This window comes from Cottoperca gobio, chromosome 17 (assembly GCF_900634415.1).
Source record: "Cottoperca gobio chromosome 17, fCotGob3.1, whole genome shotgun sequence".
NCBI lineage: Eukaryota > Metazoa > Chordata > Actinopteri > Perciformes > Bovichtidae > Cottoperca > Cottoperca gobio.
Genome location: NC_041371.1, coordinates 13,432,002 through 13,456,864, shown reverse-complemented (window position 1 = coordinate 13,456,864; position 24,863 = coordinate 13,432,002). Strand labels below are relative to the sequence as shown.

Genomic DNA, 24,863 nt, shown 5'->3' with positions numbered 1-24,863 from the left:
CTAAGTCCATACTTTGAAAGCAAAAGGGTGTCAAAAATAAATACATGATGGATAAAGTCTGATTGTCCCGTACTGACAGCCATAATGACAAGCGTCATCTCTTTTCTATTCAAATCTATTGGTCCAATGACAGTTGTTCGGGGCGTGGCTACCTTTGAATCTCGCCCGCTGATTGGCTACACGGCAAAAACACACAGGGTTAGTACAGCCACAAGGTTTTTCTTCTTTCTCAGTGAAGTTAAATCGAAGTTTTACAAAAGTTAAAGGACAATGTAGTGTAACGCTAGTTATAGTACAGTGTGTCCCTACATTACAGACGTCCGGGTTTTTATTTTTTATCGACCCTTTGTTTTTATTTTTGTGTGAAAGTAAAGAAAAGAAGAGGACAATTCACCATTGTTCGAACTGGATCGCCTAACGTAAGTTTAGCAGCTAACATGCTAAATTGCTAATCTTTAGCTGGGGGTGAAACTGTAACCAGAGAGGGGTGAATTCACAGCCCGAGGTTGTGGCTTTGAGCTAGTGGGAAACTTATGACAATAGCATAATACACCATGAACGTGTGGTGTTCACAATCCTCTCTTTCAAACTCAAACCTCATTGAAAAGTAACGCTAAAAACCTGTGTGAATGGTGCTCATACTAAGTGAGTTTACTGTGTCCACTAGACATTAATAATAACGGAATTCGGATAATCAATAATGTTTGTTTACGGCCATATGAAATGTGAATCACAAACATATCTTGTACTATTTTTAAAACCATACTATATGAATATAGTTAAAAGTATTAATTGTTTAACTGTATTTGTCTTGCATGATGATGGCCACTTTCATGCAGATGTCATGTCACATTATACTTATTTAATGTATCTATCATATTTTTAATACACAGTTATACATAAATTCAGACACTCGCATCACCCAGACCTTTAGTATTTGGCATATTTGCCAGTTTATTAGATAGACTTAGCTAAAACAAATGCAACAGCCCTACAAGGAATATGAACTTGTTTCGTTTTTGTTTATGACAGAAAGGTGTTGATTCACATTTATGGTCAATTTGGATGCTGTAGTTTGTGTGTTTTTGTAGTGCTGTTGAAATATATTGCATTATACTGGGGTGTGTTTCTTCCATTCAGCATTCCCTCTTTGAGTGTTATTTATTAGGTATACCTGGTTTAAGTACCCAATAATCTGGAACCTGAGTGTGTATATCATCTGGAGTTTCCAAATTCCCAATCGTGTAGTGTTAAACCTGTATCATAGTGTCAATAATCATGTAAGGAAAATACTCAAATGTTAATACACACACTTAGGTAACAAAGTACTGCAACACAAGTATTTTTAGCTGTAAAGTTATTCATGGTCACAACACTTTTCCTTGCAGGCTTCCCAGATTTCCTGTTCCTGTGTGGAAGACTTACCGGTCAGTATCACAGTACTTATGTAGTTGTTTCATTGTTTTGGTGCAGGCTTCTGCTGGCTCATGGTGTAATGCTGAGTGGTGTTTCCATATTTAGATTTTGCTCTGTGGCAGTAGTAATTTTAGTGCATCGATGTGCTGTAAGCACAATGAAAATAGATCACATCTGCTGTGTGTGTTTTAAGATGAAATCATGTCCTGTTTGTGACTCAGGAGACACTGATTACCTGCCATGAAGCTGTCATTAAAAAAACAGCCTCCTGTTTCCTTTGATGTTCCTTTTAGCCATGGATCGTTTCTTCCTGTTACACACTTGTTCATGTAGCTTTCTGAGCAGGGCAGGTCTCTCTTAAACACACCCAGTTGGCATACAAAGGTGGAAAAGGCTGCACCAACACTGGCACACATCAATTGGTGATTATAATAATGTGCAGGAACATGTACTGCACCAAAGCTCTAAGTCCTTGCAATATAACATTTCACACTCGTGCAACAACAGGAAGAACAGGCTGGGCAAAGAGTTGATTATTTTTCTTGTAGCTTTTTCTTTTTTTTAACTGTTGATTTAAAGGTTGATTTACACACAGTTACTCAATATATATGGACTATGAATTGCCAAAGGCTGTTTTTGTTTATTTATTGCATGGGTAGTAAGATACAATACTCTTCTTTAGAAGTTTGCAATATCAGCATTCAGCCTCAACAAAGTTACTCTTATATTCACAGTTGTTTGTCACAAACAAGGCCTTCTCTATGTATCTTCAAACGGGCCCTTGTAGAGGCCCCCTTAGTTCTAAGTTTAGTGTTAAATGTCTACTACCACTCGCACTGTGCTGAGTCTTTTTATAGAGGGACATTTATCAGCACAACAAGACATTCTGACATCAACAAGGCACGATTGAGTAGTTGCAATTTGTCAAAACTGTTTTGGTTGTCATCTGTTTTTTAAGATTTGTGCTCTTGCAGTATGAGCTCAGTGCTGATCTAATACTAGGAACCGCTAACCAAGCATATTGTAGTTCAAAGGACCTAATCTAAGGTACTTTATGAACACTGGCCTCCTTTTTAATGTACAGTATGTAGCACTGGGCCTGGATTGACAGATACAGTACATATCTGACAAGACTTTTGACTTTTAAGTAATATTCAAAGAAAGAGTGGCATACACAGGGCTGAACATATTTAGATTGCTGGAAAAAGAACACTGTCATTTACAATGCCCAATCTATTAAATGCAATGCCATTTATGTGTCAGTAACATATGTGTTAACAGCCTCTGGAAGGTTTTCAAATATACACAATGCTTGTTTGCCATGTCTTTGTTGTCTTTTAACTGTTATTTAGCATAAAGAATTAACCCAGTTTGCAAATAACGGGTCTGCCCCATTTTCCATTTTGTGTGTGGTGTGATGGGAGGGGCTGATGGGTTAAATTTGGGGGACAAATGGGTGTGGCTAATATGACCTCATGGAGAAATGAGGCAATGGTTGGCTCTGGTCTTTACTTGTTGCAGTCTATCTTATCCATGTAGCTTGCTTATCACTTTCCTTTCCTCTGGTGGAAGCTGCATACGCACAGCAGGTTCTTCTGTCCTTTTTTTTCCAGAGCTTCAGTTTTAATTTAGTGATCTTTTTCTTGATTAATCATGCAACCGGCTGCTGGTTTCTCTTTCTTTTCTACTTCTTATTTGCATTTACACACTCTGGAAATGATATGATTTTCCTGCCATCTCTGCCTGCATAGGTTGCATTCTGTGGCGTTCATAGCTTGCCCGCCTCGTAGCAACTTTAGAGCACACATGCACATCTCCAAGCCTGGATGAATTGAGTCACCGTCTTAGATTGACAGCTTGCCTGTGTTGACACCCATCCATTCATTCCCGCCGTGCTCTCTCACTTTCTGCCTGCCCCACTCGCGCACGCGGCTGTTTGGTTGGTGTTGCCATGGCACCGTATGGCCAGAATGAGGCTTCACATACAGCATCTTGTGTTCTCTTCACAGAGGGCCGATGAGGTGCAGTGACGCAAAACACACAGTAGACGAACGCAGCCGTGTGGACTGACGCTCAGGACTCTGCAGCTCTGTCTGACACTCGCAGGGGTTACCTTTCCCTGTCAACATTCAGCAAAGGGACGGACTACCACAGACTTGACCACATTTCGTGACATTTTGTTTGGTTGACCTCTTCTTGCCTACCTCCGTTTGACCAAAGTTTTTCTTTGCAACCATTTTTTGGGAACGAAACTGGGATTTTCCCTCATATTATGCACATCAATGGATACCAGTGGCTCAGTGGTTAGCATGGGAACTGAGGAGCAGTCCTTTCATGTCCGCTACAGGTAGGAATCTCTCTTCTCTCAACTCAGGTTGTAGAGTCATTTTTAACATTTTGCTTTCCCTCGTTAATTTTAGAAAGCGACTAAAGATGAAAGTATTGGTGGGTAGTTAAGAGAAGACATTTTGTATTATATGAATGCTTGTTATATACGATGTGTCGGTGTCAGGTTACAGAGTCAGGTATTTGTTATGACCTTGTTGAGGAAGGGATGGTATTATGTGTAATATGGAATTAAAAATTGAGGCCTTAGATGAATTATAGAGTGAGAGGAAGGTGTCACAGTGCTTTCTGTTAGTTTGTTGACTAAAGGCAGGCCAGTTTCCCAAAAAAAGGCGTCAGCCAGCTGTCTCTACATATCCAGGTGAACAGCTCTGGCAGCAGGTGTGACCTGCTCCAGCAGGCTTCAATATTTGATAAGCGCTGAAAAATTCATCACTGCTTTTTTGTCACACGTGTGTCCAATTTGTTTGGATAGAGTAGGCTTCTGCTTGTTGGGAGGAGATGTTTTTCCAGTGGATGCTACTGTCAGGAAGGTTCACGTTAAGGACTTGAGTCCATTAAACTTCACTAAAGAGTCTGCTTGTTCCTGACACGTCTAATAAATCTACTTAACACTCGCCTGAGATGTAATCTGTCGGGTGCGCACTACAGCCGTTATCTCGTGTGACCCGGTCAGAGGAGAGCGCTTTAAAGACGAGCAGATTAGCTAAGGAAATGCTGATTGAGACACCATAGACTATTACTTCACATGAGGAACCCTACACAAGACCCAGTGGGAAAACCTTGGGTTGGTACATGAGGAAAGCTTGAGATAAACAAACTGAAAATAATGTGTGAAGCCGATCACTTCCCAGCAACTAAGTTTCCTGAAAAACAAAAGTTGGCAGACTACAAGCGTTTGCTTTGCACTCGTTGCTGCTTAGTCTAAAAATAATTCATGTGCAGATACGCCACCAGCCATTGTTGTGACACTTCTTTCATCTGGCCTTCAAACGCCGGAGCCCAACCTCATTTGTTACTCCACGAGGCTTGGGTATGAAAGCTGTCCCCTACGTTTATCCAACGTTTTCATATTGATTCCCTACACTACCTAATGTAGATCTTCTAAGGCACAACCCAAATTAAACTTCGGTGGGTAACATTGGAGAAGCCAGCAAGAGTAAACTAGATTTTTTTTGTACTTGTATGTTTTTGTCAGAGCATTTCATTTACTGATTGCTGTCGAGATATAAAGAGTATTTCAACAAATATTAGAAAAATGTTTCTAAAATGCATCACCCACCCTAGCTCTAAATTATTTCAAATTCTAAAGCAAAGCTTATGAACACGGGGATGGTGAACATCGGTACACTTCAGCATTTCTACTCGCTCTTTGCCTCATTTGACTGTAAAATGAACCCACTTCACTTTCCGAGGCATTTCAAAAGGATGTGAGATGTCCCATACTGTAAACAAACAGAGCCCAGTGTGAGCCATTGTTCTCTGTAGGTGGAAGGAAGTAGCTTAAAGTCCTCTTTGTAAGCAAAGGCTGCGAGCTTTGTTCCCTGGCTGTGAGTGTAGTCCGGTCAGTTGGCTGTAGGTTTCAGCCAGAGAAGATCTATCTTCTTCATTTTTTCCCCTTTTTATTATTGTCTTTGGATTCTAGATACTTTGGTGCTGCTCAGTTAGAAACCAGTTCAAACAGCAGGCCAGATCTTTGTTAGAGCCCTGACAGACCGACTCATTCTTTCTGCTGTAGGATGGAGGTGTCCTGCCTGGAGCTGGCGTTGGAGGGTGAGCGGCTCTGTAAGGTGGGTGACTACAGAGCAGGTGTCTCTTTTTTTGAAGCCGCCATCCAGGTGGGCACAGAGGACCTGCAGGTACTCAGCGCCATCTACAGCCAGCTGGGCAATGCCTACTTCCACCTGCATGACCACGCCAAGGCCCTGGAGTTCCACCGGCATGACCTCACCTTGACCAGGTTCGACCTACACAAGAACCCCCCACAACGGATCATTGCTACATTTATCATCACTAACATTATGTGTGTTCAATAGGACAATTGGTGACCTGCTTGGAGAAGCTAAAGCCAGTGGAAACCTTGGGAACACATTAAAGGTCCTGGGGCGGTTTGACGAGGCTGTGGTTTGCTGTCAGAGGCACTTGGACATAGCCAGAGACATTAATGACAAGGTGAGACAGCAGAATATCCCAGAGCATTAGGGATGTGTATGGGAGGATTCAGACTGACATGTTTTTACCTGGATTTGTGTTAGGTGGGTCAGGCGCGAGCTCTGTACAACTTTGGGAATGTTTACCATGCCAAAGGCAAAAGTATCTGTTGGAGTGGAGCTGAGCCCGGAGATTTCCCCGAGGAGGTCATGACGGCACTGGGGAAGGCAGCTGAGTACTATGAGTGAGTGGCTGTACAGTATGGTGCTAGTGAATATTTGAATGATGCAATGCCTTTCTGCTATTTTCCCATCATTGCGTTTGACTTTGTGTGTATTTTCAGGGCAAACTTGGCAATAGTGAAGGAGCTTGGGGATCGCGCCGCTCAGGGTCGAACCTATGGCAACCTCGGCAACACGTACTACTTGTTGGGAAACTTTCGCCAAGCGGTAGTTTCTCACGAACAGGTGTGGTGTAACCCTGGAAACCCCTTCACTAGCAAAGCATATTTGCAAAGTCTAAACACTCCATCATCAAGCTAAATAATGTGACTCAGCTAAAACCCTACTTCTGTAATTATAGTTATTCGTATAGAAATGATAAATATGTTTCTCTGTCTTTAAACAGCGCTTGCGCATAGCTAAGGAGTTTGGTGACCGCTCGGCGGAGAGGCGGGCTTACTGCAACCTGGGGAACGCCTACATCTTTTTGGGAGAATTTGAAGTGGCAGCTGAGCATTACAAGTAAGCCACAGCCTACACGTTCATCTTATAAAAACATTTTCTCTATATAAAAGTGTGATAGTAACATCTTATATTGCAGAGTGTACTGCTTCCTTAAACAATGGTGGCTGAATAGATAACTTCTTTAGACGGATGTAAAGCTGTATTTTAAAATGTATTTCTTTGCTCATTCTTGATTGAAGCTACTGCAGGGTAGAGGGGGGGTTAACTAGAGCAAACACTCCACTTTCTCTTCCAACATACTGCCACCAAGATATAAATGTTGGGTGTGGTGTGAAATATCTCTGTTGAAAGACCACTTTGCGCCTGTATGTTGCGTCTTTACGCATAAATGAAGCTTTAGATTACCAATGAGCATCTTTAAAAACAGTCTCTCCGATGACTTCCCTTCGTGTATGACAGGATATGATATTTTCCCAGGCTGTGGGAACTTTGGGAGAGAAAGTAAACCTGTGCTGTAAGACGCCACAGGGAACTATCGAGGCCTCTCTGCAGTGTTTTGAACCAGCTCATCTGTGTGTTTGTCAGGAGGACACTGCAGCTGGCGAGGCAGCTGAAGGATCGAGCTGTGGAGGCCCAGGCCTGCTACAGTCTGGGCAACACATACACACTTCTCCAGGATTATGAGAGAGCCATAGACTACCACCTCAAACACCTCATCATAGCCCAGGACCTCAATGACAGGTACGCACACATTCACTATAGGAAGAATTCCGGACATTTGAACTACGGCCCCTATACGTGTATTTAAATGTGTTTTTCTGATGTAGGATTGGAGAGGGACGTGCATGCTGGAGTCTTGGGAATGCTTACACTGCACTGGGGAACCATGACCAAGCCATGCACTTTGCTGAGAAACACCTGGAGATCTGCAAAGAGGTACAATCATGTATATGAAAGCAGTGTAAATGTGTCTTCTGTGCTCGTCTTCTCCTTTACAGTAAAGCAGTGGAAACAATAAACTAAGCAGTTTTACAATGACAGGTAAAGAAAACCTCCCTATGTGTGTGTGTGTGTGTGTGTGTTTTTCTTCTAGACTGGAGACAGGACCGGGGAGCTGACGGCTCGTATGAACGTCTCTGATCTGCAGATGGTGCTGGGTCTGAGTTACAGCACAAGTAACTCCACTATTTCAGAGAATAAGGATATAGACTACAACCTGCATGGTGAGTTCCAACTTACGTCTCATTTTAACAGTGTAGTTTGCATAACTGGTGATTATATTGTTGTATCTCCATGATTGTTTGCACTTTTTGTACGTCGCTTTGGACAAAAGCGTCAGCTAAATGAACTGTAATGTAATAATGTAATTGTTGCACGTGTTTTAGGAGCGAGGCCCAGGATGAGCAGAAGACGCAGCATGGAGAACCTGGAGCTGATGAAACTCACTCCAGACAAGATGAATGTAAGAACCTCCCTCCTGACACATGAAGTCAGGAGTCCACTAACACACAGGATGTTCTATCGCAGCTAAATTACGCTTTGCTACTAAAAAACTGATTATTTTTAAAGTTTTGACCCCAGATAATTGGATGCTTTATCATCTTCCTCTTAATTTCCCTCTGCATTGTGGTAACGAATCCTTCCCTGTGTGTTGAAGGGGCAGAAGTGGAACAGTGACATCCTGACCAAACAGTCCAAACCCTCCTTGGCGAAGACCTCCTCCAAGCTGTTCTTTGTCAACCGTCTGCGTGGGAAGAAGTACAAGTCTGGTGGGTCCAGTAAGGTCCTCCAGGACACCAGCAACACCCTGGACGCCAGCCAGACGCTCGCACAGGGACCACAGAAGGTACACAGTCCAGGCTGTATTCAGCGGATAACCACACACAGGCCTAGAACTGTTAGTATCCGACAGCTATGATCCAACGAGGCCTGTTCCGTTTAGCTTTCTCATTGTCGTGTTTTTGTACTTCATCAGCGACTCAGTCCTGACATGCTCGGGGACGAGGGCTTCTTTGACCTGCTGAGCCGTTTCCAGAGCAACCGTATGGATGACCAACGCTGTTCAATCCAGGATAAGGGCAGCAGGTTATCATTAAGCAGTGGTCCAGAGTCGCCTCCCAGAGCCATCAGGAAATGTGAGCGCATGCATTCATACCAAAGAAGGGGTGTAAGGAAATATCGATACAGTATCTTTTCGTGATACTTTATCGATTTTTAATTAATAGTTCACATGCAAACATTTACCCAAGTCAATACTTTATTTCATATTCACCGTGTATGTGCGATGTGCTATGATGATGGATGTGACAGGGACTGTGATAGATGCTCATGCTGATCCCACGGTTCTGATTTCATGCATACGGTGGTTTGTTCTTTATATTATGACAGTTTTCCTAAATGAGATTTTTCAGAATGGCCCTGTATTGAATCGTAACTCCTGTACACGTCTCCAATCTCCACATTTGTTACCAATAAATCGCCCTCGTCAAAAATCATCCAATTCCCGCGGCGTATCTTAACTTTTGTATACGGAAGTAAAACCTTTCTGCCGTGTATCTCTTCTGGCACTTCATTGATTCTCTCAAACTCTGCAGCTATATCAGAGTCTGCCAACGTCACTGGCGCCCAAGGCCGGCGGTTACAGGAGTCGTCAGCAGCGGCGGGGGGGGGGAGCCTGCCCGGCCTCCGGCTCAATCAAAGCAGCAACCAGGCCGTGCTCAGCCACCTGATGGCCAACGCTGACAATGCCGAGCCTGACGACGACTTCTTCGATATGCTTGTCAAGTGCCAGGTACCTGATATGACCGAATACACAGTGCTACTGTTCCCTGCACAATGATAAGGATACAGCACACTGAATACACCACAAGTTACAATGTGCTTTTAGAAACGAGAGCAATAAAAAAAAACAACCTCAAGCTGATGTTCTCTTCCTTCTTCTGAACTCTGCCAGGGGTCCCGTTTAGATGACCAGCGCTGTGCCGCTCCCCCTCCTCCGGTCCGAGGGCCGACTGTACCAGACGAGGACTTCTTCAGCCTCATCATGCGCTCTCAGGCCAAAAGAATGGACGAGCAACGCGTCACCCTGCCTTCTGCAGCAACCGCTGCAGCCAGGCCAAGCGCTGGCTCCAACTGAACTAAGCACTAAAAGGGACAGCCATGCTTTTTGTTTTCATCTCATGAAGGTGTGGACAGCGCTGTGGGAGACCAGTGTGTGGCCACTCACACAAGAAAGCCTTGTGTATCTTTAACTTTGTCCTTTTGGACAAAAAACAAAGCACTGTCAGGATTATATTAAGTATACAGTATGGAAGATATCTCAAATTAACAAGGAGTTGTTTTGCACAACACCAACAAACTCCGTAGTATCAGGGACACAAGTGTTGTTTTTCTATCCTTCTGTACAAATTTCATTTCACCCTGTGTGTATTTGTCGGTACACAACTGCAGCCACATCTGCATTTATTGTACTTTTTTTGAATGTTTTGATTTTGTTAACTGCCGTCCTACCACTATGTAGTGATGCGCTTTTATTCAAAGTGGTGTCTGAGTCAGTGTGGACACTAAGGTGCAGCATATATTCTGTTTATATGAACGTGTTTTGGGGGGAGGGGGGAGGGGGGGTTAAGAGTTACCATGGTCAGGCTAAGGAAATGGTATTTTAAGCTATTTGATGAAAGAATGAATTTAACCCTTGTACAGCTCTTATGTTTGTTTGTAATAAATGTTTCAATGGCACCAGAGGAATAAAGCCTCGTCCATGTAGGCGTCTCGTTTTTAAAATGTTCAATGTTATTTCAACTAAACACAAAAGATCCAGCGTGTGTAAAAGACACTTTATTGAACGTACCAGCAGTCAGAGTCGAGTTAGCTTGAATTAATTTAAGTCACTTTTAAAAACAAGAATTGGAAAGGCTAAATACAAGAGCCACTAGCATTTCAAAACATACTAACTGTACATACATAAACTCAACTGAAATAAATACATCTATGTACGTTTTAGTTTGGCCTTATTTGTTAAAACAATATATACTATACATTAACATAAAATATACATCTTTGTAAGTGAATCAATATTAGAAGACTGTTAAAAGTGCGCATGTAAAAGACAAGAAAATAAAACAATGCATATGCTTCAAATACTGGTTCTAAATAAATATTAACACACCCGTCCATTCAGATATCATTGTGCGTATGGTTAGACCCTCGCTGTGGGCAAAGTCTGCCACCTACTGTTATACTGTAACAGTAGACAAACCAAAGCTTTTGAACTCTGAAGACTCGCAACTTGAATGCTCAACTACACTTTGTATTTCCCTTTGATGCTGACATAATAATAATAATAATAATAATAATAATAATAATAATAATAATAATAATCTTCCATTGCAAGCAAGTCATCGCAAGACACTGTAACAGCTTCAGCGCAAAAACACTGATTTCAAATTTAGAGCAAATGCACAAGCTAAGTTTACACATGTTGAGTTGTAGCAGTGTATACAGTAACATTAGACATCAGCACATCCCACAGGGAAGCAACAGATAGAATGACTTCCACAGATTCTGCCCACTGATAGGAAAAGCTCACCACTGACACACTGAGAAACATTTTTACACCATAAATTCAACTTTTGTTTCCTCCAACAATAGCAGCATAACACCAGCTGTAAGAAAATGATATGCAAAAGGAGAAGGAATGTAGGACTTCTCAAGATAACTTAACAAAATTTGATCCTGAAAAATGACCATATCATCTTTTGTTTGTTAGTTTTTACGATTTTGTTATGGAAACTGAGAACTCAAGGAAGGCACCATCATGAACAAAGCACTCTGTCCCGTTTAACCTCAACAACTCCTCAGTGAAAAGGACATGCAGCAACGGACTGGTGTGTGTAAGGAGTGAAGCTGGAGATGAAATGATGGTGAGAATAATGAATGACTCAGCTGTTTCGTCCCCTCAAGATGACTGACAGTCGGGGTGACGAATGCAATTTGAGTGATGTAAAAAAACAAACAAAAAATCATGCAATATGTGCTTTTCATGTATCACAGGTTTGTATCCATTTTGGTTTCCTACAGATAGAAGTTAAAGGCCCATTCACCTGTTTGTGTGTTAATGTGTGTGTGTGTGTGTGTGTGTGTGTGTGTGTGTGTGTGTGTGTGTGTGTGTGTGTGTGTGTGTTTTCCAAGCTGTAAGGTGTGCCGGGGTTCATAGTGCAGGAGGAGCAGTGTTGTTTTAGGGGGAATGTGTGTCTTTCAGATATTAACTGGTTGTGTGTGTGTGTGTGTGTGTGTGTGTGTGTGTGTGTTATGGGTTGTGTGTCCAGAGTGTAACAGTGCGGTCAGCAGAGGATGAGAGGAAGGACAGGTCTTGTGTGTGCCATCGACATTGAATCACCTTGTCACCGTGCTCTCCCACCACAGTCTGAGGCAACGGCTTTGTCAGGTCACCTAGAAAGACACACACACACACACACACACACACACACACACACACACACACACACACACACACACACACACACACACACACACACACACACACACACACACACACACACACACACACACACACACACACACACACACACTTTACTATTATGACATTTCTATCAATTCCCAAAGAAAATTATTTTACAAAGATACACTGACAATAAACAGATAACTATTGAAACAATGTATGGATGACAATAACTTTCATAAGGTGTTCTAAAAGACCCATTTCATATTCATGGTCACAGTAAAATATGATAGCCCACAGAAGGTGATGGCGGGTAAAAGCAGTATGCATCATTAATATGTCAGCAGACATACCTTGGAGGTTGCTGACTATGACCTTTGTGTCGTAGGAGCCAGTTAGCAGGTAGTGCGCTCCAGGAGAGAACCTGACGGATCGCACATCGCTGGAGTGCGGCCGGTACACCTGGACGATTCGTCCTCCTCGGATGTCGTACAGCATGCATGCACTGTCTTCCTGTCCCGTCGATAGGAGACGACCACTAGGATCGACTGCTACCGAGGCAACAGGACTGCCTGTGCGGTAAAAAAGAAAAGAAAAGAAAACAGTACATTATTACCAGTAAAGAATCCTTCTGTTTGGACTGAGAGAGAAATGTGTAATATTAGGCTAAACTAATACATTTGATAAGCATTACGAAAAACAATACGTCACGATTATCCTGGCCAAAATAATTGCGATTCACAATATTAACTCAATAATCATCAACATATGCTTAAAAAGGCAGTTAAACATACTGGAATCACTTTACCTTACTTTACTTCAGAAACATTATTCCATCACAGATAGGACACACACTTTAATAAAATAAGGTTATCACATATCATAAGGTCCCCCCGCATGAATAACGGATTTTAAAATGTTTCACTTCTCTATAGCGAGCGAGATGATGGATATTCACCACGATCAAACTATTGTGAGTGTTTTTATCGCGATGCACTGATGTCGTCCCGTCCCCTACTGAGAGAATCAGTATTCTCCTCTGGAGAGCATCAGCACATATTATGGAGGCTGTTCTACTTCTGGTGTCATACATTGATTAACAATTTAAAAAAGGGATTGCTGGAGTTATTTGATCCAAAAATGTAGGTGAAATTTGTAACACACACACACACACACACACACACACACACACGATACCTGAGCCATGGAAAGCAGTTCCCACTACTCGGACACAGCTGGGCACCCTGAGGTCCCAGAAACGCACCGTCTTGTCTTGCGAGCCAGAGGCGATCATCCAGCCTCCCCACGTATACAGAGACAGAATGTGACCTAAAACGGCAACACAAGAAATGGCACACTCGTCATTGTGGCCGTCTTTCTCTCTCTGACTCGGAGCGACAGGTGAATGGATGAAACAGTGTACCTGTGTGTCCACTGAGGGCGTGCAGACCCTGTCCTCTCTGACAGTCGGTGGTGTAGATGTTACAGTCTCCAGCTCCGGCGCTGATCAAGATGGCTCCTCCACTTTCTGGACCCTCCATGAAGGCGAGGTCTCTTATGGTGCCGTCATGCATGCTGAACTCCAGGTCTGGGCCTGGGCACAGAGAGACACACGCAAATACGAGAATGCTTGTGAGATGCTGATAGTTTACAAGCCCATGGCCTAGTTTTAAATCACAGAAGTATCCCACTGTCTGTACCTGTGGCGTTGCATGTCTCTGCACTAAAAGGTAGGACTTTGACATATTTGTCATTGGAGCCTGTAGCCAGCAGCTGCCCACAGTGGCTCCAGGCCACACAGTAGATGGACCCTTTGTGGTGTTTGTTCCTCTTGAAGCGGACCACCGGCTGCTTCGGTGGACTTGAACCACTGAGGAGAGGACGAGTGAAGAAGAGGGGAGTAAAAGAAAGTAGAGGAAAGACGAATGGTAGGAGAGAAGCTGAGTAAACGGGCATACACTAAAACAATGTAGTAAGCCAAACGTGTACATACTTTTTCTGAAAGTGGTTTAGTTTAAGTCCAACTCAGTTTATAGAATAAACGTTATCCTCTACTTTTAAGGCAACTTGGATGAGAAGCCCAATAAAATGTGTGTGTGTGTGTGTGTGTGTGTACTATAAAAAAGAAAAACCTGGTTGAAAATATAAATCCCCCTTAGCAGAGAAGGAGAAATGCATTTTAATACCAAATTTTCTATGAATGGATAAATATGTAATTCAAAAGGTCATTCATACAAGGATGTACATTTATTAAGATGAGGGGAAAGATACTATTTAGAATCTCGTTGGCTCTGAATGCCAGTATCACATATGTTCTTCACCCGACAAGAATGGGATGCATCATACATGAATAATCCTATCAATAATGATGTAATAGATGGGGCTACTCTCGATAACTTGGAGACTGTCCACGTTACCTTGTGTCTAATGTTTCTGGATAAGCACAGACGCGTAGAGTTTTGGAGTTGGATCCCGCGGCGTAGAGCGACCCAGACGGGTGAAAGGCGACAGCTCGAATGGCCTGAGTATCTTCCAGAGTGTGCACCGGCACAAACAGGCTTTTGGTCTGGTCGCCCTGAAGAAAACATTCACATATGAAAACATGTTTACATTACATGTGATTAGCGGTATAATCTACTTTGAATCTTGTCGAACCTATGACATCCACAATGCCAGCATGAAATCATGATGTGATCATTGGATTGGATCAAGGGAATGTGCTTAACTTTAAAGTTAGAGAAGTTCAGAGAGTGCCAGAAAAAAAAAAAAGATCTGCGACTGTAAGAACGGCTAACGTGAGACGAAAGGATGTAAATGATAAAGACGGTGCAGGAACAACTTGTGTGCAGACCTACCTCTTTACTTCGGGATAAGGAGCCTGGAGAGTCATCTTGTTGACCTTCTTTTTCTTTCTGCTCACTGCCAAAACGCATAAATACAGTCGTCATCATCAAATTCAACGCTGCAACAAACGCTTGTATAAAAACAAAAGAAGTTATAGCCGCAGCACCTCTGGGAGACGACAGGGGACTCATTTGGAGGCGGGACCAGGCGGCCCCCCACGGTGCGTTGTGGAGTGCTGCTGAGCACCCCTCCTTCTTGGGTCTTCTCCAGGGTCACAGGCGGAGGGTTGTTATTGTCCTCAGAGGCGGGCGTGTTCCCGTTGCCATTACACTGCTGGGCCAGAGACTTCACCTCCTCTCCTAAATCCTCCATCCCCACATTGAGCTCCTCCAGCTTCTGGATGGACCTGAGGAGCACACACACACACACACACACACACACACACACACACACACACACACACACACACACACACACACACACACACACACACACACACACACACACACACACACACACACACACACACACACACACACACACACACACACACACACACACACTTATTTCTTTTAGTCTTTCCTACCATCTCATTTCATACGAGTTTTCTTCTTCTACCAACTACGTCTGTACCGAATGTCAGTTTTTAAAGTTTGAAGCTTCTATTGAGGTTTTTGAATGAAAAACAATAAATAAATCCCCAAATAAAATCCTAACCCCCCCCCCCCCCATTTGAATAAAGTGATTCATCGGATTAAATTAGTTTTTTTAATTTGTTATTAAATTAACTTGAATGAATATAACTCGTCATTTCTGTTGACATTAAATACATTTAGATTGTTGCTGGATGCCCCGTTAATACAGATGCTTGCCTCCCCTTTGTGTGCGGCGAGCGTGAGAGAAAATAGTATTTAAAAGGCTAAACGCCAACAAATATGGTTTTGGACTTCACAACGCTCTGGAGTTTCGATCACATGAGTCTGAAACAATCCTACGCAGCCACCACTGACATCTCGCTCTACACAGAGTATAATACTAATAATATTAGGGCACACAGCCTCATCTTTATCTGCAACTGGGCAGAAATACTAAGTAATTAAGAATGAAGCTTTCAAACTATTCGGTACAGCCCGAGTACTGAGCATTTGGAAAAGGAGAATCTAGTTTAAACTACAAAAGGACAAAGGACAAAAGCAACCTGGAGTAATGATGTAATTATGCACAGCTACCCTTGTGAATAATGCAGAGGATACAGACAGAGAGAGGTTGGGGAAAGGGAGGACTGGAGGAACTCTCATGGGACAAATCAAAGGGCCTTTGTCCTGCTGACAGAGAAAAAATATCACATTTCCAATGTCATTTTTGTCATAGACTCAAACTAAATATGCTCTTGTGCTGGTTTGGGAACAAGCTTAAGTTGCCACGGTACATGTTTAAGAGGGGTGAAATGTTTGAGTCTAATATTGTGTATAACTAATACACATGATGCTGATGGTCCCAGGGGATGAGATGTAGCTGATGGCAGATGGTGCAGCGTGAACTGGAGGCGTGTTTTGGGGGAGGTGTGCGTGTGTCATACTAAGAAACACCACATGGGGCTCATCAATTTCAGGGCTTTAAAATGTCCACTTGTCCTCGTCTGACAGCTGTTCCTCTATTGTACAAAGAACTTAAAAGCCATACAGTAATTAGGAAGATTAATTCAGACAAGCTGCACCAGGACAAACCTGTTTGCCATCTGACTTGACAGGTGTCTGTATGTTACACATGCACACTGTCTGACATAGGAACATTTCTGTACCTGTTGAGGAACTTCTCTGTGAGGCTGTGCTGCATGTCGCTGGGCGGCGGCTCCTGCTGGACGCCTCCCTCCAGCAGGACGCCTCCCTCCAGCAGCATCTGCTGGTACAATTGCCTCTGCTGCTGCTTCTGCTCCAGGTGCTGCTGCACACGAAAGCGCTGCCGATAGTACTCCTCATACTTCTCTGTTGATTCGCGAAGCTGAAGATTAAACATGAATAAAAAAGAAACTCAATTAGTCATGTTGGTCGTTTACACACGTTACATTAATATCTTCACATCTGTCTACATGCGTTACATTAACACACATCTTTGGGACTAAACTCCGTAAATTGCATATTCTTTTATACTTCGTACTGTGAACATTTGCACATGTTTACCAGACACTAAAGCAAAATCCTTGTGTGTGGTAAAATACTTTGCACTAGACCAAATTCTGAATTGGATATCAATTTCTGGATGATAAGAAAAAAAGGTAAATGGCTCGAATGGAAATGATGAACACTGGTATGTAGAAAGGCACAAGGACACATTGAGACAATAGAGCACATACAAAGCATAATATTCACACACCCGCACCACACAGTGAAGCATGTTAACATCTGAAGAAAGTCGCTGCCAACTCTTATTAACACTATTCAAAAGGCAGCATTGTGATCCCAACATTTCTTCAGTTCAGGTATCATAGGAGGAAGGAGGGTGAGACAGAGCCGAGGACAGGGCACTTCCCCTCTCTGTCCTCTGCTTCCTCTCCTGGCAATCTGATAGGAACGGATCTACTGTATGTTTGTGGAGGGGAGAGACGCTGGCACTGTGCCCGCGGTTGAAAAGGGATGGAGGGCAGAGAGGAAGACAAGAAAGAGAGGGGAGGAGGAGTGCCACGGATCACAGAGACCCCAAAGTCTGCTTCTGTTCCTGTGTCTCTAAGGTGACGGGGAAGGCAGTGCAAAGCACTAACTTCACACTGAGCGGCACAGGGGATCGGAATAGAAAGCATGAGAATACTGCGTTAACACCGTGTTTACAGGCAACATGAGGACAGGAATTGCTCTCTTTGGTTAAGCCTCCGGGTTCACGTGTCCCTACTGACCTAGAACCAAATCTTCATTTCCTTCGTTTCCCTCGTTACTGGCTGGATACTCGAAACAACCAGAGCTGCATTATGTCTCATGATCATCACAATGAAAAGTAAAACATTATTTGTAGTCTGGAATCATTCAAGGACCACAACCTTTTTAATAATGTAGCACCTTTTCATTATTAATACAACACTTTATGCAGCAAGTCCCCAAAGACTAAATCAACACAATTTCATCTTGTTTCATCTCAACATCTTGTCACTAAAGACCATGAAGCCCATTTTCTTTTTACCTATATTCGTATACATTTTTCATTCAACAACTATCACTGGACTAGTTCTGGAGTTATAGGGAGAGCGGATTTATGGACTTCTAAGAAATCTAAGAATGTGTGTATCATGTCTGTGTGTTCAGATTTGAGCCATGACTCGGAGAAGGAGTACGAGTTGTGACGAATCATTAGGAAAAACTGCAACAACTAACTTCCACGTGTCTGTAAACGGACGTCCAAAAGCCCTTTTCCTACATGCACAAAGATTTAAGGTGCACATGAAGTGGCTGGACATGATTGAAGCATACTAAGACAAACAAACCAAAACAAGGACAACTTCCTTTAAATAAAGTCTCTCATCCAGACAGAGGACAACATCTATCACTCCAAGCAGCCGGGTCAGCCTCGACAGTGACATCAGATGACTCAGACACACCAAACAGCAAATGATTAATCAGAACTGGTCTATATATAGACATTAAAGCAACACCCATCAAGAAAATAAGACATTTAAGGGACACAAAACGTCACAGTAATGACAAACAACCGGCCCAACGTGTTCGAAAGCGAAAGTAATGGATCTGTACCTCGTTCCTGTCAGCAGAGTCAGCTGATGGTGCGTCCTCGCCCGGAGCTGAGGCAGGACGCAGGTTCTGAGCTCCGCCCGAACTCATCATCTTGTCCACGGGTGTGTCTGTCCTGGACCTTCACACAGAAAACACACCAGAGCAACAGATTATCTAAAGCAGTGATTGTCAAAGTCCGTGGCAGTCTGCCAAGTTTTCAGATTGACTCATTTAAATATTCCTGTTCTTAATGACATTCTTTATGAAAGGCTCCATCACATTCATTTTTAAATCTAAAATAGTTCATAGATCACATTCTAAAAGAAACTGCGGGTCCGCTGCAACTCTCACTTCTTTTAAATCAAGGCCGAAGACGTTTCTGTTCTGCCTCTTATTGAATCAAATAATTATTCTAATTCTATTTGAGCTCGTTTTTATTTCTGTTCAATTGGCTCTTTAATGACCTGTTTTTAAATCATTTAATTTCATAATTAATCATTTTATAATTGGTTTCTTTCACACTATGTCTTAATGCTTTTAATGTTTTGTGTGTGAAGAATTTTGAATTGCCTCGTTGTTGAAAAGTGCTCTATAAATAAACTTGCCTTCTTCTCTAACAAATTGTATAATATAATAAATACCGTAAGCAGAATCTGCATTTTATTTAACCTCAGTCACTTAGAGAGAAACACTTCATTTCTCTTGACATTTATGTGTGTGTATGTGTGTGTGCATGTTCTGAAATGCACTTCAAATGACCCTTTTCTCTTGATTTGCCTTCGACATTTACTTGCAGCTAATTGAATTGATTCACCTGCATTGTTTTATGGGTATTCTGATTCCAAGGGACGTACATGCGGGGGTCCCTGTCTAAGACCTCTGACAAGGTTGTGCATAAAACCAGAGACTGACAAAAACTTGGTTCAGTCCAAACACTTACGTTTCAGGTGATTCCTCAAAGATGCTGTGGCAGTCAGAGCTCTCCATCATGAGACTCCTGCTCAGACTCTGCCCTCCTGCTCCGGGGTAGTGGAAGTTGGCAAACGAGTGTGACATGGGAGAGACTCCTTTCCCCGGCGCTGTCTCCCCGCCACTCGCTCTCTTATCCTGGCTGGACAGCCCGTAAGACAGCCCGTCCAGCGCGGGGTTCAAAGAGCGGGACATGTAGGTGTCAGCGGACTGGGGCCGGCGCATTGGGGAGGAGGGGTACGGAGACAGTTTGCTGATGAGCGGGGTGAGGAGGTCGGCGTAGCCGGTCTTTGTGGGCTTGACCAAGCGGTCCACGTGGATGTTGAGTTGCTTCTGTTCGAAGGCGCAGGAGAAGACGGTGTGGGAGAGGTTCTGCATCCAGGAGAGCAGAGACAGGTCTAGGTCGTCACAGCCGTTACCGCAGAGCATGTCAACACCCAGGAGGACCTCGCCCTCCGTGATCTCCTCGCCTGTTGCCTTGCTCTGTGCAAAAAAAATGTAAACCAACAAATTGTACATTTAATGGTCTGCAAACATTACTTCTGTAAACTAGTTCAGACCACATTATTCATGTTTGGTTTTAGTGGTTCAAACCTGGCAGAACTCCACACAGCACTCGTAGAGGACTCCCTTGAGGAGCAGCTGGAAGAGTCGATCCCTACTGGCCTTGAATCCAGCCTCACTCAGCTTCCTGTCCGCAGGGATGAAATCGGCTACCATGTTGCAGGCCTCGTCAAAACACTGCACCCTGGCCGTGCTCGGGTTCCAGTCCTGCAGGACGCCAGCAGAGAAATAAGTACTCAGCATAAATGCAAATAACACAGAGAAGTATACATTTCAACAAAGCACTGTATTAATTATTAGTGAAATCAATTTAACACAAGAGATGCACAAGAGACTATAGATGGATGCTTCCAGTAGAGCTGCGATTGAGTTGTTCTATTTTGATAATTGATGAAGTCATTTTTATTGCAAAAATAGCAGAAAAACGCCGTTTTCACCCTCTCAAATGTTTCTCTGTTTATATCATATCAAACTAAATATCTTTGGGTTTTGGACTGATAAAACATATAACATCACCTTAGGCTTTGAAAAACAGGGATGGACTGTTTTAAAAAAACAAACATTTTATAGACCAAATGATTAATTAATAAGTATATAAAGCATACTTTATTCTTTACTACTGACATATTTCTGTTTCGACTTTCATATATCTTGCCTTGAACTCAGCATGGTTTGTGAGGCGGGGCAGTGTGAGGAGCAGACACAGTTTGCTGTAGTCATCTTTAGAGGGACAGAACTCTTCCAGGGCATGGAGACACTTGACTGCTTCCTGCATGGTGAACTCCAACTAAACACAGACAAACATGAAATGCATTTCAGATGGTCACAAATGACTGAGTAGAAGTTTCTCTGTGAACAGCAGAGAGAGAGAAACATGGTACATTTAGAGAGGGCTTTATCTCCAGCAGCAGATCGGAGGCACAGATGACTTTTAAATGTCATAAGACTGAAGAAACTAAAGACCGGCTTCTAGAATAACAAAGAACTCATAAAATGAAACGGAAAATGTTTTGTCCGGCACCATCTTCAAAAGTCATTGGCAACATTCAAACAATGCCATAACACAACATCCAATACACTCCCATCAACACACCATTACACTGTCCCACAGATGTCCAAAGAAGTCTGACCTAATCCAGTCAATAGGACACGAGTGTCCCAAGCTGCATCCACAGCTCGGCCATGTGACAATAGACATACAGCTGAACAATGAGTTCTGAATCTGAGCGTTTCTGCACGTGTGATTGAAACAGTGTGTGTCAGATGTATTGACGTGTTCGATCATTTATTACCAATTAGGATTGACAAACAACGCTTGATGTCACAATAATGTCAATATTTGATTTTTTTGCATTTGTTGTGTTGACCTTTCTGCGACTCGTCACAAAAGTGAAATGTTCCATCATGTAGCATCTCTACAGGTGCATTTCACTCTTCAGTTATTGTTTTTAAAACCCTCTGGTCCCACATCTTCAATCTAACAGCAACATTTACATGCATGTACATTTTGAGAAAAAGCATATTAGCATCCATTACTTACTATTAATACTACTATTGGGGCATCCATTGTTTCCCCTGTGTTAAATGCAATCTACAGCTCAGACAAAAAAGGAAGGGGGCAGCAGATGGACACACTTTTGTTTTTGCCTTACGACCAAATCATCTGTGTGTGTGGAACATCACAGAAAATCTCTCTCTCTCTCTCTCTCTCTCTCTCTCTCTCTCTCTCTCTCTCTCTCTCTCTCTCTCTCTCTCTCTCTCTCTCTCTCTCTCTCTCTCTCTCTCTCTCTCTCTCTCTCTCTCTCTCTCTCTCTCTCTCTCTCTCTCTCTCTCTCTCTCTCTCTCTCTCTCTCTCTCTCTCTCTCTCTCTCTCTCTCTCTCATTGTGAGGTTTGTTTAGGTGACTTGCTAGGTAAACTCCACGACAGAACAACAGTTTGCTTCTTCTTGTCTTTGAGCCTTCTTGTTTTACTGCCATGACAACCAGTGACAGTCAGTGAGAAGACAAAGCAGCGCTGTTACAAACGCTATTAAACAAAGGCTGTGTTGTCACTTAGGAGAACATAATATATATATATATATATATATATATATATATATATATATATATATATATATATATATATATATATATATATATATATATATATATATATATATATATATATATATATATATATATATTATGTTCTCCTAAGTGATATCAATAAGAAGTACATTTACTAAGTTTAGTGACTTACATGCTGTGGCTCATCTTCTGCTGACATGGCGTTATTCACACACAGAGCCTCCAGAAACTTCTGCTTGAGGATGATGTAACGAAACCTGCAGACATGACAGTTTACATTAGAAAGTGTGACTCGTGAATCGTGTTGATGCTGTTTGTGTCTAACTTTGTCTGCGGAGGCTAACTCAGCGTCAACAAAAGGAAACATGAACGTGAACCGACACTCAGTGAACACACCTTTTTTTGTCAAACTTATCCATGCACTCCAAAGGCTGAATGAACTGCAAGACTTCGTCCCACTGGCCGTCAAGGACCAGTTGCCTGAAACATAAACAAATCATGTCCTTATTTTTAAATATCCCACAAATGTGTAAAATAAAATTACTTCCACAATATAGAACTGAAGATCAATGCATTTCCAGATTCTCTGACCCCCTAATTAATGCGGTATTTTCTTAATGAAAGGTACCATGACAAGGTGAGACAAGCTATTAACGGACACTGAAATACCAAAATGTATTTAACACTCAGGCAGTAGAATTACAGACAACACACCGTTGGCTGACTTTCAAAATTGCACTCACATATTCAGCAGCGGTGTAGCGTTACATTATTCTAATGTAGAGAACACTATCAGAAACACTAAACTTTATGACTGGAACAGATGCCTGTTGTTTCTGCTTCATAGTGCGGTTGTAGCTGTTGAGTTCATCTACCTGAGGAAGAGCATGTCGTCCGAGTAAAGCCCATTGATTACGCCGCTCTCCTTCTCCAGGGCCAACATGCTGATGTGCAACTTCCTGGAGTTAAGAAAGTCCAGGATCCCCTTAATGATCTCCACCTCCTTCACATTTATGGTTTCCTCCGCTGTCATGGTGACGACGGGCTGCCAATGACAAGGGCAATGAAAACCAAACACATGCAATAAAAACCTAACACAATCAGTTCTTAAGGTTTTACACATCTACAAGTAATGCAGAAAAAGTGGGACACAGTTCGTTGCTTTGAAGTGAACATCAGTTTGAAAGCATATAACATGCAGATGTTTAAGTGAAGCTGGTCAGTGGAGATGACTGTAGGACTGTGATTACACTAGAAAGCTCTTAAATATGCATCTGAAATTAATAATGCCTCATTTTGCAAGATGAACAACAAAAAGCTTTATGGTGGCACATGGAAAGATTTTTATTTTAGTCCAAAGTTTGTTCAAATGTCATCAAACATGCATGAAACTCACAATGCATGAACCCAAAATGCACTTCTCCTACTCTGAAGACGTACTTTTGAAGATCAAAGGTGTATAACCTGACAGCTGTGCAGTGATTTGCAACAAACTCTTATTTGCATGTTAACTTTACCTTTAGTCCACATGGACTGGGCCTCTGCTTAGGAGATGTTTTAATGCTCCTCAGCATTTGAGCATCATACAACTTATTAATCTATTATAATAGTAGCCCAGCTTTTCTTTCTCAGATGATCAGGGCATAACAAAGGCAGTGGCTGCAGTATATTAGTATTTAAATCACATTCAACCTAAAACTCTGATAAACAAACAAATAATATGTTACAAAAACAACAGCGGTTGTTGAAAACCTTAAGACAGGAACATCTGTATCTGACTGAGCATGAAAGGACGCAAACTCCTCCACATGTTGTGTTTACAGAGCAGAGAACAATCTCTTATATTATATTCAACACAGTAAGTAGCCTCTACTTAATCTATCAACAATTACACATGAACTGCTATAAAACTGGCAAGAAAGCAATGTTTCCTAGATTACAAGTACTCAAAGACACAAGCACTGCAGTGCTGCTAAGCTAGCATGAGGGATGGTAGGCTAATAACACTGTGGCATTAAGCCTCAACTCAAACAGTGTAAGAAGCTTAGGCTACTCGTTAGCTTTACATAACCTCTGCATGTAACCACCGGATTACAGTGAAACCAACAACTAGCTAGTTACCGATAGAGCTCATACAAAGCGGGCTAATTTCACCGGCGGTTGGAGGCGAGACTGACGGGCTCGGCAGGCCGAGGACAGAGAGGCATCTTCCGCTAGTTAGCTGGACGGGCGGGGTGCGCACTGACAGCTTCCCCCGAGAACAACACAAACCTGCCGCGCTGCGTTTAACGCTCACCTGTTTCTAATAATGCATGGGGTGAAAAAATAGTGCCCCGGGTGTTTCCGCGATGTTGACAGACGCTGTCACGGCGAGTACCGCTCGGTATTTTCAGTGCTGTTTGTCTTGCCCGGCTGTCCCTCCTCCTTGTCTGACTGTGTCCCCTCCCTGCTGGATCTGTCTCTGCCGCTCCGCTGCGGTCTGCTGCTGCCCAGCCCTGCCTGCTGCCTGCTGCTGCTGTCTGCAGGAGCACCGCCTCCATCCACCCTCCTCACACTCACAGCAACAATACAACTTGAAAGAAAGAAATCAAATACATTATTTAAAAAAATTAATATTGTGAAGGGAAATGGAAAATAAGAAAT

The 24,863-nt window shown here is 42.6% G+C and overlaps 2 protein-coding genes across 5 annotated transcripts; one reads left to right on the top strand and one right to left on the bottom strand.

The window, feature by feature from the left end:
* The first annotated feature begins 209 nt into the window (after positions 1–209).
* gpsm2 (G protein signaling modulator 2) lies at positions 210–10,850 on the top strand. Of its 3 annotated transcripts, XM_029453730.1 has the most exons (16): positions 210–419; positions 1,389–1,427; positions 3,426–3,763; positions 5,501–5,722; positions 5,799–5,934; positions 6,018–6,157; positions 6,257–6,380; positions 6,541–6,656; positions 7,185–7,340; positions 7,427–7,535; positions 7,693–7,822; positions 7,985–8,061; positions 8,257–8,445; positions 8,575–8,734; positions 9,194–9,390; positions 9,553–9,735. In XM_029453730.1, exons 3-16 carry the CDS (start codon positions 3,699–3,701, stop codon positions 9,733–9,735), a joined length of 2,004 nt encoding a protein of 667 aa, XP_029309590.1. In that variant the 5' UTR covers positions 210–419; positions 1,389–1,427; positions 3,426–3,698. The 3 variants fall into 3 exon arrangements, with proteins under 3 accessions (XP_029309590.1, XP_029309592.1, XP_029309591.1); XM_029453732.1 differs by lacking the exon at positions 3,426–3,763 and having other exon boundaries at positions 9,553–10,850; XM_029453731.1 differs by lacking the exons at positions 210–419; positions 1,389–1,427 and having other exon boundaries at positions 3,699–3,763; positions 9,553–10,850.
* On the bottom strand, positions 10,420–24,697 carry wdr47a (WD repeat domain 47a). 2 transcript variants are annotated; one of them, XM_029453728.1, is made up of 17 exons: positions 24,517–24,697; positions 23,096–23,265; positions 22,617–22,700; positions 22,393–22,477; positions 20,809–20,940; positions 20,184–20,360; positions 19,561–20,072; positions 18,642–18,759; positions 16,706–16,905; positions 15,071–15,310; positions 14,916–14,979; positions 14,478–14,635; positions 13,761–13,930; positions 13,484–13,654; positions 13,258–13,389; positions 12,414–12,632; positions 10,420–12,050 (listed from the first exon to the last, which is right to left on the bottom strand). In XM_029453728.1, exons 2-17 carry the CDS (start codon positions 23,251–23,253, stop codon positions 11,908–11,910), a joined length of 2,763 nt encoding a protein of 920 aa, XP_029309588.1. In that variant the 5' UTR covers positions 23,254–23,265; positions 24,517–24,697; the 3' UTR covers positions 10,420–11,907. The 2 variants fall into 2 exon arrangements, with proteins under 2 accessions (XP_029309588.1, XP_029309589.1); XM_029453729.1 differs by lacking the exon at positions 24,517–24,697 and adding an exon at positions 24,342–24,483.
* Between the last annotated feature and the right edge of the window lie 166 nt (positions 24,698–24,863).

Bases quoted from the DNA above. Each gene is read 5' to 3' on its own strand.
- gpsm2 (XM_029453731.1), top strand. From the start codon at position 3,699: ATGGATACCAGTGGCTCAGTGGTTAGCATGGGAACTGAGGAGCAGTCC. The intron at 3,764-5,500 runs GTAGGAATCTCT...TTTCTGCTGTAG, and splicing joins TCCTTTCATGTCCGCTACAG to GATGGAGGTGTCCTGCCTGG. The intron at 5,935-6,017 runs GTGAGACAGCAG...GATTTGTGTTAG, and splicing joins CCAGAGACATTAATGACAAG to GTGGGTCAGGCGCGAGCTCT.
- wdr47a (XM_029453728.1), bottom strand. From the start codon at position 23,253: ATGACAGCGGAGGAAACCATAAATGTGAAGGAGGTGGAGATCATTAAG. The intron at 22,478-22,616 runs GTGTGTTCACTG...TCATGTCTGCAG, and splicing joins GATAAGTTTGACAAAAAAAG to GTTTCGTTACATCATCCTCA. The intron at 13,390-13,483 runs GTACACTGTTTC...TTGCCGTTTTAG, and splicing joins CGCCCTCAGTGGACACACAG to GTCACATTCTGTCTCTGTAT.